Source organism: Nyctereutes procyonoides, unplaced genomic scaffold, assembly GCF_905146905.1.
Source record: "Nyctereutes procyonoides isolate TBG_1078 unplaced genomic scaffold, NYPRO_anot_genome, whole genome shotgun sequence".
NCBI classification, from domain to species: Eukaryota; Metazoa; Chordata; class Mammalia; order Carnivora; family Canidae; genus Nyctereutes; species Nyctereutes procyonoides.
This window is the reverse complement of record NW_026575051.1, coordinates 22,717,369-22,732,424: the sequence shown is the minus strand read 5'-3', so window position 1 is coordinate 22,732,424 and position 15,056 is coordinate 22,717,369. Positions and strand designations below refer to the sequence as shown.

The 15,056-nt window shown below is 36.1% G+C and overlaps 1 protein-coding gene across 5 annotated transcripts in view; it reads left to right on the top strand.

Moving 5' to 3' along the window:
• Positions 1-14,618, top strand: part of HMGCLL1 (3-hydroxymethyl-3-methylglutaryl-CoA lyase like 1) — a 203,299-nt gene extending 188,681 nt beyond the window's left edge. For all 5 annotated transcript variants that reach the window (XM_055330866.1, XM_055330868.1, XM_055330869.1 and 2 more), the window contains 2 exons: positions 9,578-9,703; positions 13,318-14,618. In XM_055330866.1, coding sequence (XP_055186841.1) covers positions 9,578-9,703; positions 13,318-13,428 — 237 coding nt within the window. In that variant the 3' untranslated portion in view covers positions 13,429-14,618. The remainder of the gene's footprint in view (positions 1-9,577; positions 9,704-13,317) is intronic.
• The last annotated feature ends 438 nt before the right edge of the window (positions 14,619-15,056 follow it).

Below are 15,056 nucleotides of genomic sequence, written 5' to 3'. Positions count from 1 at the left end.
CTCATTCTATAGTTTTTTTTTTTTTACCTAATATTTAGTTGCACATTTACACTATTACATAGGCCTCCCACTAACATTCATTTAGAACTGGAAGTTGTTTACCTCCTACCAGTCAAATTCCAAAAACATGAAGGCCTAAATTCTAGATCCATCTCTGGAACAATGACCTCTGTGACTAGGAACTTTAGGGCTTAGATCCCTTTGAATCAATCAATCATAAGGAAAACTGACTAAATTAGTTATAAAAATCTGGAATTTTTAGATGCTTATTAAAAACTTACTTCTATGTGTATAGGTACTTTTTTTTATTATTTACATGGTGTCATTTATTTACTGTCCCCTTTCTTCCTCCTCCTCATTATACACCCACCTCTTTGTGCACACATCAAAATGTGTGGTAAGAGCAGGGTAGGGCAGAGTCCAAAAGAAGCTCTAGTATCAGGGAGCTAGAAATACTATAATTTATTTCTGATATCTCAGCAGATTAACTCAATTACTGTGTTTCTAGGAGTATCGATCATTTATTTCCCTGAAAACTTCGGGGTCTGTGTTCCTTCGACATATCTCTGTACCTCTGTTCATCTTCCCCCCTCACTCTACCTCAAAGGACAGGTTTTTCCACTAATTTCTAAGCTCAACACCATGTTTCTACCCTAATCCCAAACTTATCCACACCCTCTAAGGCTTTATCTCTGTGAATTTTCTCTTCTATGTATGGTATCATTCTTTACTTCCACTTACTTACCTCTGTCCTTTAAGGCTTCCAAGTTACAGGTCTCAATATTCTCCATCTCTCTCCATTCATATACCCCCAATTATGCCCTGATTTTCTTCTTTATTATCACATGTCTTCTGTCTCTATATCCTTGACATATACTTGTTAAAGCCAACATTTGCTGAGTGTTATGTGCCAATCTATGAGATAAGCATTTTTCATGGAAGATCCCACTGAGTCCTCAACAAGCCCATGACTGTGTACTATTATAGTCATCTTACATTTGGTGCATCAGAGAAGTAACATCAACATCACACAACTAACAAGTATAGAACAGGTTTACGTACAAGTCTCCCTAAACTGATTTTTTTTTAAGTACTAGACTATATGTCCTCCGTTTTTCAATTGTCACCTCTCTCCTGTCCTGTCTCTAATGAAACCATTTAAAAATTTGTCAATTTCATAAATCCAGTAGATTTTTCTTGGTTCTTATTTTCCTTAAGTAGGTGAAGCATTCATCACTGTGGTATAAGTATTTAGAGAAACTTTAAGATTCTTGGGTTTCTCAGTCAGTGAAGTGTATGATTCTTGGTCTTTGCTAGGATCATGATTTCAAGGTCATGAGATCTAGCCCCAGTCAGACTCCACCCTGAGCTTGGAGCCTGCTTGAAATTCTCTCTCTCCCTCCGCCCCCCCAAGACCCTTTGCTTACTTTCTTCTCAGGAAAAGGAAAAAAAAAAGCATTTAGAGAAACTTCCTATTCTGGCTTGTGACATTGGACCTCCTCCTGAACTCCTTGTCTCTTTCACTAACTAATCTTCCTTCTTCTACCTCGAAAAGGCATACTACCTCTAAAAGGTGAGTGTTAACTAAATAGTAGGATGTGAATCTCTAATATTCTGATTCCTGTTGAGCTTCTTCAGAGAATTCAAAGTGGAGTAAATAAAAATAATTTTTTAAACTTTAATTGCTCTAAAAGATAACTACCTGAAGCAAATAGAGGAGCACCATATTATGGGTATGCAAATGTATTATGGGAATATCAAAGTAAAGGTAAGGAAATTACAGCACAAAGGGTGGTTGCATGGAATTGAGAAGATCCTGCTGTAAGGTCTTTCCCTACATGTGGTGTGGATAGTTGAAAGTAGACTTTTACGGTTTATATTGTAAACCATAGGGTAACTACAACAATTTGAAGAGGTAAAAATATTAAGTCAGTAAAAGAGATAAAATGGAGTCATAAAAAATAACAGAAGGTAGAAAAGAAAAACAAAACAGATGGAATAGAAAATAGTTGGAAAATGGTAGATTTTAATCTATCCCATCAGTTGGTATATTAATTCTAACTGGCTGATATAACTGCACACCCCAAAATGGGTAATGGCTCTAACACATGGATGTTTGTTCCTCACCAAACATGCTTTTCTCAGTGATCTCTCCTCCAGGGGGTAACTCATGGACTCAGGCTCCTCCCATTTTTTTTTTTTTGTCTCACCATTCCCTAAGGCCTTACTGTAATCTGCATTTGACTATTGACAGAATTTCTGAAAAGACTTATCCCTAGAAATGTCCTGCATCACTTTGCTTGCACATCATTGGTTAACCTACAGTCACATAACAACACTTAATTTAAAGGGCATTTGGTTATGACACCTAGCAGAGTCCCAGAAGAGGAGGAAAGAAATTTTTGGTAAAGAGTTAGCATTATCTGCCACAGATGAACAGGTAAATGAAAACAATTATTTTCACACTTTATTATGCTTTAAAGTCATCTTAGAATATGAAACAATGGACTTTACAAGAACAAAAAGTCAGTTTTCTGGAGATAGACAATAGAAATCTGCCTTTTAAACTAGGACTTTAGGTAATTCTGATACTCAGGTGGTCCCATTCTGATCAACACTGTGCAAGGCAGGATGGAACCACTGTGATGACTGGACAGGGATATACTGACACATGAGAACCAGTTCTTTCCTAGACGAAACAGAGTCTCTTTCCACTCAAGTATGTTCTGAGGAACAGCAGCTTCTGCATAATTCAGGAGTTGTTAGAAATTCAGAAGCTCAGGTCCCACCTCAGACATCATAAATGTTTGTTCATTTGTTTTGGGTTTCTTTTAGATTTTACATATAAGTGAAATAATATGTTTTTTTTTCCTTTCTCTGTCCCATTTATTTCCTTTAGTACAATACCCTCTAAGTCAGGCATTGTAAGTGGAATCTTATGCTCATTCAAGTTTGAGGTGAACTGGCTTAATTATTTTGTGCCACTAGGGTGGCGGGAATAGGTGGCTACTGAAGTGCAGTATAGAAGCAATATCCACTCAAGAACAGGCAATGGTAGAGGATTCCTATAGCAATCATCTCTATAATTTGGACTGAAACCAATAAATGAAAAAATAGAACCTGAAGGAGGCCAATATAGTTTTGGGGTTTTGTTGTAGCAGAAGAAGGGGATGACAATGAAACAAATACACGTTACATGTGTGGTATATATTTATTAGAAATGATCAAAAATTCCAATGATACCGAGCATGATAGCATGCTCGGTATCATTGGAACACGAATGATACCAAGCATGGATGGTATCCTCTCCTATCTTCCAGTTTCTTATAATCACTTTTCTATACCATTAAAAATTTTCTATTCACTGAAAATATTTAATGGTTTCCCAATAGCTCATCTTATGTAATTTGTTAACTATTTCCTTATTACTGGATATTTAACTTATGGCCTTTTTTCTCCTGTTACAAATCATGGTACAAAGAATACCTTATCCTTGAACATGAATCTATATTAACATTTCTGGCTATTTTCTTGGGCTAGCTTCCTAGGGAAAAAAAAAAAAAAGCCCTGGGACAATGATCATTTACTTTCTCAAGTCTGTTATTACTACGTTATGTAGACTTTTCAGAAAGTTGAAAAAAGGATCTTAAAAAAAGGAAGGTTTAAAAAAAGGGAGGTTTTTGGGGATCCCTGGGTGGCGCAGCGGTTTGGCGCCTGCCTTTGGCCCAGGGTGCAATCCTGGAGACCGGGGATCGAATCCCACGTCGGGCTCCCAGTGCATGGAGCCTGCTTCTCCCTCTACCTATGTCTCTGCCTCTCTCTCTCTCTCTCTCTCTCTCTCTCTCTCTCTCTGACTATCGTAAATAAAAAAAAAAAGGAAGGTTTTTGATATGTTAGTGTTCTCTTTCTCAGTCACAACTGCCCCTTCTGATGTTATTACATGGATTAAATGAAACAATGCATGGAAAATGTAGTCATGTGCCTGGCATAGAGTGTTAATTGTTAACAATTGACAATGGACAGTATACTGCACACAGCTATCTGCATCCTTCCTCTGTCTTCTACTGTTTGAAGTAGGAAATAGTGTTTGTCTTCCTAGAACCTCAGTCACCTCATCAGTAAAATGGGCATGGGTTACTACCCATTTCACACTAACGTCGTGTGGCTTTATCATATGTAAGGCATAAGGCACAGTGTCTGTGACAAAATAAGCACTCAATAAATGTTCACTAATAGTATTTATTTTCTCTTACTTAAATTGAGAATTTTCTTATCTGTTTTCCATTTCCTTACCCACCCTTCTACACACACAGTCCCATTTCTATCTCCATTTGAAATATACTCAATGAAGGTAAGAATATAATCTATCTCCTTATGTATAGTAAGGCAAAGGAGAATGAAACATGTAGGAAAACCTATTCAAAGATGAAGAATGTTGGAGCACCTGGTTGGCTCGGTGGTTGAGCATCTGCTTTGGCTCAAGTTGCGATCCCAGAGTCCTAGGACTGAGTCCCCATATCAGGCTCCCCGCAGGAAGCCTGCTTCTCCCTCTGCCTATATGTCTTGTCTGGCTCTGTCTCTGAATAATAAATAAAATCTTAAAAAAATATGAGGGATATTACATGAAAGTTAGTAACCAATCACCATTAGCTTAATTATCCTTCAACAGCAATATATATGCCTATCATCATTTACATATCAATTTTGGCATATACTTCCCTTAATTAAAACACTGGGCTTTATTCATGTATGCTAACTGTACATTATCTGTGATTTATATAATACGTTACATCCCTAGTACACATGAATGCAAATAGTGTTATTTTTAAGGTAGTATAAATCAATATATAGTAACTATTTAGAGTTGAGAAGTAGCTCAAGGCAAGATCTGAGCTTATTACAAAGAGTGCTATGCTTCATTAATGCTATCTGGGCTGATCACTGGAAGACAAGTAGCACCTTATGCTTAATTATAGTTCTCCGTTGGAGGGTATATTGACTTAGGAATGGCTGAGGAGATAGCTACTAGAAAAGTTAGTACATTTTTAATGTTTATCCCATATGAACATTTGCCTTTTCCCCACATAACTTAAATCCAAAAATGAGTAACTTAAACCATCATATATTTTAGGTTAAATCTAACATTATAGATTTTTTTAAAAAAAGTTGATCATAGAAAGAAAGATGTCATTTCAAAACTTAACATATTAAAATTGTTTAAGTTCCTTAAGATTTTAGTATCCTCAACACCTAAAATGTTAGATTTTATTAAATATTGTGAAATCATGAAAATATAGGACATTATAACTTTTGCAAAATGATTTGACTCCTCTTAAGGATTTCTCATTTTCTTTGGGAAATAAGTTCTTACAGCATCAAGAAAAAGTCAAGATGTATTTTTCATTAGCATATCAGCATGGTCAGGTCATCTAAGCACTACACAAGATTAATACTCTGCAGAGCTCACCTAAGACTGTAGCACAAAATGATGTGCCCACTGTATATCTACAATCAATTTACCATTTTCCAGAAAAAAGAGGCTACTAATATTTTATTCATTTTTCTCAGCCCCTAAGTCCAAGCACATAAGTATAGAGCTCAAGAAGACAGAGCACATGTAACTGAACTCAACAAGTTTATCATTTCCTGGTCATAAATAGCTTTAATCATGAGCTTGGAGAAAGGTGGGAGCCAAGAATACCTCAACCCTTTGAGTTCTGGATTTTAGTTTAGGGAGAATCACTAGTTCCCTTAGCTCTCAAAGAAAATGGTTTCTAGTTTGATAATATGCTACTTCTCAGTGTCAAAATGTGTAGTAATTTTAATTCCTAAAGCTAAACTCCATGAGCTACAGGATTCTGTATATATCCCATGTCCCTGGCACATAGAATGCACTTCATAAATAGATTCAAGTCAAAGGAAGACTAATTAAAAAATATACTGAGCAACAGTTTGTATTATATACCATTAGTAAAAGTTTCCTCATTTGCAAAGAAAATATTTATTTGTATAATATAAAGTGATTTATTTACATGTTTGTTATTCTGGGGGGTTGGAACACAGTGGGGTTGTAAACTCTTGACTTTAACTTGGATTTTGAAGCTACATTGCCACCTTGTGGTTTCTCATCTAAAGATGCACTTTCCTTCAAAACAAAAAACAAATGCTTTGTTCTGCAATCTATGGTGCAAAAAACTCACTCATGCTTGCGTGTGTGAATGCACACACACGCACACATGCACACACACACACACCCTGGGAAGACACACATACCCACACCCCTGGGAATGTGAAAGCATGAAAGTAGTGGTTTCTGTTCAGAGATATGGGAAAGGGAGTATCTACAAAAAATCCTTTAATGAAGATAATCTCTTGTATGATAAAATCATCTAAGATCCCATCTATTATCTTTAAATGTCACTGTGTTTACTATATCATTTGAGTAAGTACAAAAAATGTTACTCCATTTACCATAAAAAAATCAATGAAGAGAATGTTTTCCTACTGTCAAGAACTTGTTTTCATCATAGTATGTATCATTTCTAACAGAATAGGGATGGCGATATACAGAAAATATACAGGGTAAAACCAAATTTTTATAGTTGCAGAATTTCAAAACAGCTTATTTCTTTTTTTAAAGATGTATTTGAGAGAGAGAGAGAACACTAGCAAGCTCATGTGTGGGAGGGTAGGGGGAGGACAGAAGGAGAGAGAGAATCTCAAGAAGACTCCCTGCTGAGCATGAGCCCAACTCGGGGTTCAATCCCACAACACCAACATTATGACCTGAACCTAAACGAAGAGTCAGATGCCTGACTGAGCCACCCAGATACCCCCAAAGCAGCTTATGTAAAACAAGATCATAGCTTAGTATATGGGTAATATTATCCATTAAGATTTCTAGGGAATAGAATTATACATTTAATAGAGGTCAGAATTTAGGATTTAACTACATTAAAAGTGCTTTTAAAGTAGTACTATGATTTTTTAAAAAGAGAATTTAAAAGGCACTAATATCTTAATGTTCTCCTTCACAGGTAATATATACTTTAATAAACTTCAAATTTGTGAAAAAAAATTGCTTTGAAGCCACACAGTGGGTAGAATTCATTCAACTAGTTTGGGAATAGAACTTATTGATAGAAAATCCCCAGGTCTACAGTTATTCTGATGCTAGGAAAAAGGGAAAGGGCATTTTCCAAGTAACTTTTCATTCAGATCATGTATGTATTTAAAGATTTTGTATGCAGATTGACCCTACAGTCTCACATCTTAGGAGGAGCACTCCGTTGCAAAATAATGATGTTAATCAAGAAAATCAGTCTTAGATTAATTTATGTTCATTCTTGTTTACATACTATTATTCTACTACAGGCAAAAGTTTACAACCCCCCCCTTTTTAAAACTATATATATAATTAGAATGAAAATGAATTATCTGTTTTTACACTATCCGGTAATCACTGCTGTTAACCATTTTGGTCTATCATCCAAAAAAAAATTTTTTTTTAAACCTTGTAGGAATCCCTCTTAAGTCTCAAGGGGAAATCTAGAAGAATGATTCAAAAAGCACAGTTCCTTTGGTATGAGAAAGGGACACAGGGACCAACTAAAAGAGCTGCAAAAAACAAATCTCAAACAACTGATCCACAAAATATAGAAAGTAATACTGGATTCTAAAACAAATTGGATATAAAAAAATACCTGGAGTCCCTACTGATAAAAAAAATGTTTGAATAAATCAAAGAGAACATACATACAAATCTCCCAAATGGGAGAATTCCAAATAATGTCCATAGATACTCTCTGTCTCTTAAGCATGATTTGCACATAGTGACTTTCCTCTGGAAGGTGGGGAGTGAGGACTTCCTTACTGCAGACCCCTGATAAACACTATCTCAGCCAGGTGATCAAAGTGCTTACCAGTCATAAATCCTGCTGATAGTATCTATCTTTGATACAATGTATTGAGAATGGCATTTCACCTCTGTGGTCTTCCTTGAAATATTTTAGAATTCTAGTCTAACCATTAAGAAAAACATTGGACAAACCCAGACTAAAGGCCAGACAAGAACATTAAGTTCAAAATAAGGAAACCTGAATCATGTATAGACTTTAATAATAATGTACCAATGTTTGTCCATCAGCCATGACAGATTTACCATAATCACATAAGATCACATAACAGTATAGGAAACTTGGTGTGTAATATATGGGGATGCTCTGTTTGTTTTTTTACCAGTTTTCTGATGATCTGAAACTATTCTAAAAAAGTTAATCAAAAAAGAAAAACAAAAGGAAGTGTGACCCCCCCCCCCAGATTAGCAGTGAGAGCAGCATCCATGATCTTGTGAAAGACTCAGATTCTCAAGTCTGAGCCCAGATCTCCTGAGGCTGACTCTGGAGACGTAGCCACAGTGTATGGTTCTGATCCGTGAATGTGAACAGCTCACCGAGCAGGCTACCCAAGATTTTTGCTTTCAGGTACTTCCCATTTTAGCAGAGGTCATTTTACTTTTTTCTCCAATGCCCTGGAGTTAAATAATCAGATTAGGCCTCTTGGTAGCTTCTGATTATTCAATTGTCACCTTTTATAGAGGCATGACATGCCTGCCTCTCTTCCCTAGTCTTCTCTAACCCTTTGATCTCCAGGGCCCCTTTCAGACCCCACTGTGATAATGTCTACAAGGACATCTCCAGCACATACATATCCTCTACCCTCTGATATCCCCATACACAGGGCCTATAACAATTTGCATGCTTCCAGAAACCATAAATCCCAGTGTGAATTCTCTGGAGACAGATGTGATCTTGGGCAATTTTTTTGATCCTGATGTGCTTGAGTTTCTTCATTTGTGATTTGGGGATAATAGAATATCTACCTCATGGATTTCTGGTGAAGATTGTGAGTTAATACTCATAAGATGTAAAAAAATACTCATAAGATGTTAGGAATAATATCCAACACTTAATAAAGAATCAGTAAACGTGAGATGATGTTATTGTTAGTGGTAGATGTCTTGCCTCCGGATCACCTCTTCACTTCTCCCAAAGCAGCAGGATTGGGTATGTAAGAGAACGACTCAATAAAGATTGAGTGAATTCAGTGTCAAATGAGCCCACAAAAATCCTATTTCCAAACATAGTGACCCTACTATTACCACTAGTCTTCTAAGTCACCTTGACTTTGTGTTGGGGTATTGGAAATATTTCGTGTTTATATAATAGTATTAGGATAGAACTAGAGAATTGGTTGGAAAATCTATACAACCTAGAAGTGAATTCATCTTACTTTAAGCTGGTTGTGCTGTTATCACTGAATAACACCGTTTTAATTTTGATCTAAGATTATTTTACTTCCTGAGATCCTTAGAGTTTATATTAGCCTAAAAGAGGAAAATTAGGTAGAAAAGAAATCAGCACCCAGGGGACTGTTCTAGCAGCAGGTGAGTAAGTGAGTATGTTTGGATAACAGGTTTAGATTTTGCTCATTTGCTCTTTGGAACAGGTTAAGTAGAAATTCAACAATTTACATGCCATAAATAGACAAGCCCTGAGTGTTCTGGTTTGTTTTCCAGATGGGGATTAATGTGGTGGACTCTGCAGTATCCGGATTAGGTGGCTGCCCTTATGCAAAAGGTGCTTCTGGGAATGTAGCCACTGAGGATTTGATATATATGCTTAATGGCTTGGGGCTCAACACAGTAAGTCATTTAACATATTTTAATATTCATGCATGCCTTGCAGATACAAATGGGAATGTGTCTGAGATTTGGGAAGCAATTTTGAGGTCAAAGTTTTACTACACTTTTGCTGTTTGCTAAAATGCACAGTGGGAAAATACAATAAAAACTCTTCAGGGGGCTTTATAAAGTAACTTATTGCTGTAGCTCCATCACCAATAATGCTACCATTTCACATTTTTATAGTGCTTCATGACCTCTGAAGTGTTTTTTCATGTATCATCTGATTTGATTTCACACACTGTGAGTTACAGCTTGTGTCTTTGCCATTAGGATTGTTGTTTTTGCAGTTTTGTTTTGGATGGATGTTTTCCTAGGAGGAAACAGAGATCTTGATTTTCTTGCGGTGACAACTAGAGCTTCTGGAAAAGATCCCAGGGCACAATTGGAATGGTCAGGAAATAGTAGAGCTTAATACTACTTAGCATGTGAGACACTAGAGAAAAAGAAGGGTCTCTTAAAAAAAAAGTACCTGAAAAGTCACATACTCTATAGCATCCACCTAAATTAAATTAGCACTTTGTTTTGCCACATGCTTGTTAAAATTACTTATTAGTCTTTAAGGCAGAATTTAGGGCAGATATAGAAGGCAAGAAAAAGGTTCACAAAGGACTAGAAGTTCAAAATGTTTTCTGAGATGTAAAAGCATCATCTGGATTACAAAATGGAATTTTCTGCCTCTCCCTCTCTCTCTCACATCTTTTTTCTCTCCACTTAAAGTTCTTTCAGTACCACTTGCCTGGAGTCTCCATTTCCTCATCATTTTATTTCTCACCTCTGTTCCTGGCACTTGCTTCCACCACCACTCAGATGGCCTTACTCCCCCATACTTGATTTCACCTGGAGTGAGGTGCCACCATCCCAAAAAGTCTTGTGTCTCCCTGCCTAAACCCCCAGGCTCATACCTTGGGTTCCTTACCTTAAGACTTCCATGCCAATGTGTGTGCTTCTACCTCTAAGCCTACCCTGAGGTTTTATTATGATCTTATATTTCTATGTCTAGCTTTCCCTGCCAAAGAACAATTATGGCAGCTATGCCCATTACATAGAGATGCTCATAGCATTCACCGGGGGATGGGTATCACTCAGGATAAACATTAAAAGCTATTGCCTGTCTTTCCTGGTTAGGAATAACTAATTATTTCATTTACAAAGTAGCTTAATCATTTCTGGTAGAAATGTATGGCTACGACAAAAACTGAGACAAATTAGATCTTTCCTTGGAGATTTAGATGACTAAATTGAACCTAGCCATGCTTTGATGCCTATTATATATCAGGTCATGTTCTAGAACTTGAGGGCTGAAATGCAGATAAGCCATGGCTTCACTCCTAAGAATTCAAAATTTATTTATTTATTTTTTAAGAATTCAAAATTTAAATAGAAGAGCCTAATTCAACCAGTTTCACAGGCTAACAAGCCAAGATTCTTTGTAGAATCCAGTGCTATTATGGTTTCTGTGCCGAATCACTTACCAAGAGCCACTCATTTGACTTATATTTTGGCTGTTTGTTAATACCCTTGTTGTAGCTATGTCAGCACAATTCCTTAGTTCCTTCTGAGGTATTCATCTTCCACACTGGTATGCAGCCTTCAGACTTGCCTTTAAATTCATCTTCCATGCTACCACAAGAGGATTTCATCTAAAATACAAATATGAATATGCCTTGTTTCTGCTTGGATTCTCATTTCCTGAAGAGCAAAGCTGTGTTCTGTCATCTAATATGGCCTATTCATGCCTTTCCAGGGTATCTCTGCCTGTCATTCTACAGATATAGCATGGCATTCTTCAGGTGTTTTGTATCATTCTTCTGCCTACCAAACCCCCTCGGTCCCCCTTCTCAATGGCTCATACTGCCCATATAAGACTCGGGTCAGAATTTACCCTTCCTGACACACTCCTCTCTGCTTTATTTTCCTCAGTGGATTGATTGTCTCATCCTGTGCCCTCATAATCACCTGGGTATATCTCTTTCAGTGACTTTAATTACAATACAAGACGCCCTATCAACAGGCATCCATATTGCTTATTTGACACTAAACAGCCTGAGGACAGAAACTTTATTCTACATGAGGTTCTTGAAACCCCAGAGCATATCACAGTACATGAGACATATTTAAGCACCCGATAACTGAGTCAGTAATAAATGCAATGCTATTTTATGATGATATCTGTTAGGTAAAATGATAGAGAAAGGCCAAAACGAAATTTTTGGAGAAAGTGTCAGCAAATTCCAATGCATACTTATTATCAATGGAATTCTTGGAAAGCACAGAACACTGGTGACTAAGATCTTTCTATAATCGTTTGCTGGGTGTAATTCAAAAATTAGAGACACATGTAGCTAATTATTCACAATACTTAAATAGCACTCCATTTAGGATGTCAACTAAAATGTGTCTAACATATTCTACCCTAAACCCATGCACAGGACAAAACAAATTATCTGGAACGAAAGCAACTGTTGGTACCTTAAGAACAACTTTATAGCAAAAAGACAATGAGAATCATTTATAAGTATCACTTTACAAAATTATTTTCTTGACCATTCTCAAGAAGAGAGAAGTGAACTACAATGGAAACATTGCTTTAAAGTTTCTAGATAGATTTGACTATATTAAAATGATGCTCTCCTTATGGTCATTGTTATAAAAAGGTCCTGTGTTTATATTTGTCTTTAAGAAAATGACAGACTTACATAAATACTAAGAACTACTTAATAGCAAGGAAACCTGAGTCTGTTCAATTTTAAGTCCACATTGTTTCTAGTCCATGTTAAGGGAAGACATAGGAGTTTATGAAATGCTACCTGAGGGCAAATCTCTGGGTAATCCACCTAATGCTCTGCCTCCCCTATATTGACAGCTGAGGTGCTGGGTGGGGACCTTTTGTTACACCAAGCCCAGGAGATGAGGAGCATGCCCCGAATTTGGCCCTCAAACCCAACCGCCTATCTGTCATTCATGGATTTACCTAAGCTTTTCTTGATCCTGTTTATGCTTTCAGACAGTACAACTTCTCAACCAAACAAGTTCCAGATGTGTACTAAATACTACTTCATTTTATTTGACCTACAACTACTACCTTCAATATCGTACCAATAGTGTTTCTGAATACTGTTAAAATTATACATTTACTTTTCCTGTATTTCTCATAGTTTTATCAAGTTGTTTCTTTATATAGTAAAAGGGTTTTTTTTCTTAAGCCCTTATCTATGAACAACTCTAAACCATTCTGATTGTAACTGCCCTCCACTGGCATTTTGTAGGTTGTTTCTAATTTTGTCATTGCCCTTTCTAGAATGTAGATACCACCATGAATTACATTGAGTTTTTTCAGGTATGGCTAGTCTATGATTTTTATATAAGAATCAGATTCAAGATATGCTCTAATAAAACATAAAAATCTAAAATGCTTATGTGATTCATGAAGAGACAAATGTTACCCTCAAGTCAACAATAAGCAACATTTTTAGTTATTTCAAATTATTAATTGACTACTAATAAAATGAAAACAAATCTGTTTTGTCTTCTTTTTCCCTAATCTACCTGGTATCCCTTCTTTCCCTTACTAGGGTGTGAATCTTAACAAAGTGATGGAAGCTGGTGACTTTATTTGCAAAGCTGTGAATAAAACCACAAATTCTAAAGTAGCACAAGCCTCCTTCAATGCTCGACTTGAATGAACTTGTGACTTAAAGCTGAGAAGACCCATTTCAGCTACAGATACTCATCTGAAAATCATTACTGTCAACCGATTCTGAAATGTGAAGTAATAGACAAGCGTGGGAAAAAATATTTTAAAGAGTATTGCTGGATAGATTACAAAATCAGTGGAATGCAATACCAATCATTGGTAAACTGCAAACTGAAGCTAAATAAGATGATTTGTAGACATGCTTTTGAACTTGGAGAAAAGTCTACTCTTTTGCCCTTATAGAAATAACTTTTTAATTTAGTAGATGTGAAAATTGACTTCAGATTTCCCTAAGTATCAAATGCTGTGTTAATACTTAATCAAGCTGGCTTAGCACAGTATACATATTGTCAGTAGTTTATGAGCTCCTGCATAGTGCACAAAGTGTGTGGCCTTGATATTATGCATTATGCCTCTGGATCTCAACTTTCCATTTGCCAAGTCAGTTAAATTATGGACCAAGCGCCAAATCTCCATCTGACCGTACATAATTTTTAGCAATAGAACTTTTATATTTCTAGTATGGCTAACATCTGTTAACTATTTCAATGACTTTATCTTGTTCCAAGAGGCTGTGGTCAATGGCAAGTTGCCATATCCTGGAAACATTACGACCTCCCATGTTTGTTATATGCATCCAGTTTACCATACTTTCTCTTTCATCAGTTTTAGTAAAAACCAGGATGATATTATTCAAATATCAAAAAATATAAGGTTTTTCATTTCATGTCTCAGTTGTAATGATAAGAATAGATTGATACATATATTATAATCCACTTTGGTAATTTTCAGATCAAATCCAAATTGCTGAAGGAAAGATCACCGTGATCCTAAGAATATTAAGGCAGTTTTTATTTCATGAAGAAAAAAAAAAAACAAAAACCTATTTTCCTTTGATTAAATCACATCATTTTTTGGTTGACTTTATGGCTATTTTTAATGTTGAAATGACTGAAATTTTATCTCTTGTAATAGAAAGCATTGCCAGAAATAACAAAAATTAATATATCAAAGTTGAGAAGAGGAGCTGGAAGACTGTTAAAAAACATTTCTGTAACCTATGCAAATCATAAGGGGACAGAATTATTAAATGTGGGTCTGAACCATCAGTTCTATTATTTATGTCGACTTCTCCAGTAATATTTGGTGATCTTATCTTTGAATAAATTTGAATATAACTTGAAATATGAAAGTGAGCATTGTGCACTTTGTATTAAATATTCATCACAACTATTGAAATAAGAAATTCCAGAAAATATGAGAAGCATTGATTACAACTAAGTTAACTTTAAAGATAGTCATAATAAGAATCACAAGGGAAGCATATTGGTAATTGACAAAACCACACTAAATTCCCACAAAAGAGGCTAACTCATCAGGTTGTGATGGGTGTTAGAACAGGAGCTTATTATCCTAAGTACTAAGTCTTTGCATTTAGGTTAGTATTGGTTGGGGGGTGGTAACAATACAGGGAGGAAACAAAATCACAGCTCGTTATGGATCTACCTGTTATATTCTCTTGTGGGTCTTTCTTCAAAAGAACACAGCCCTGTGCACTGTAGCAGTAATGGGACACCTGCCCTGGTGTGCACAGCAGGATATGTTCCCCATCTTCAG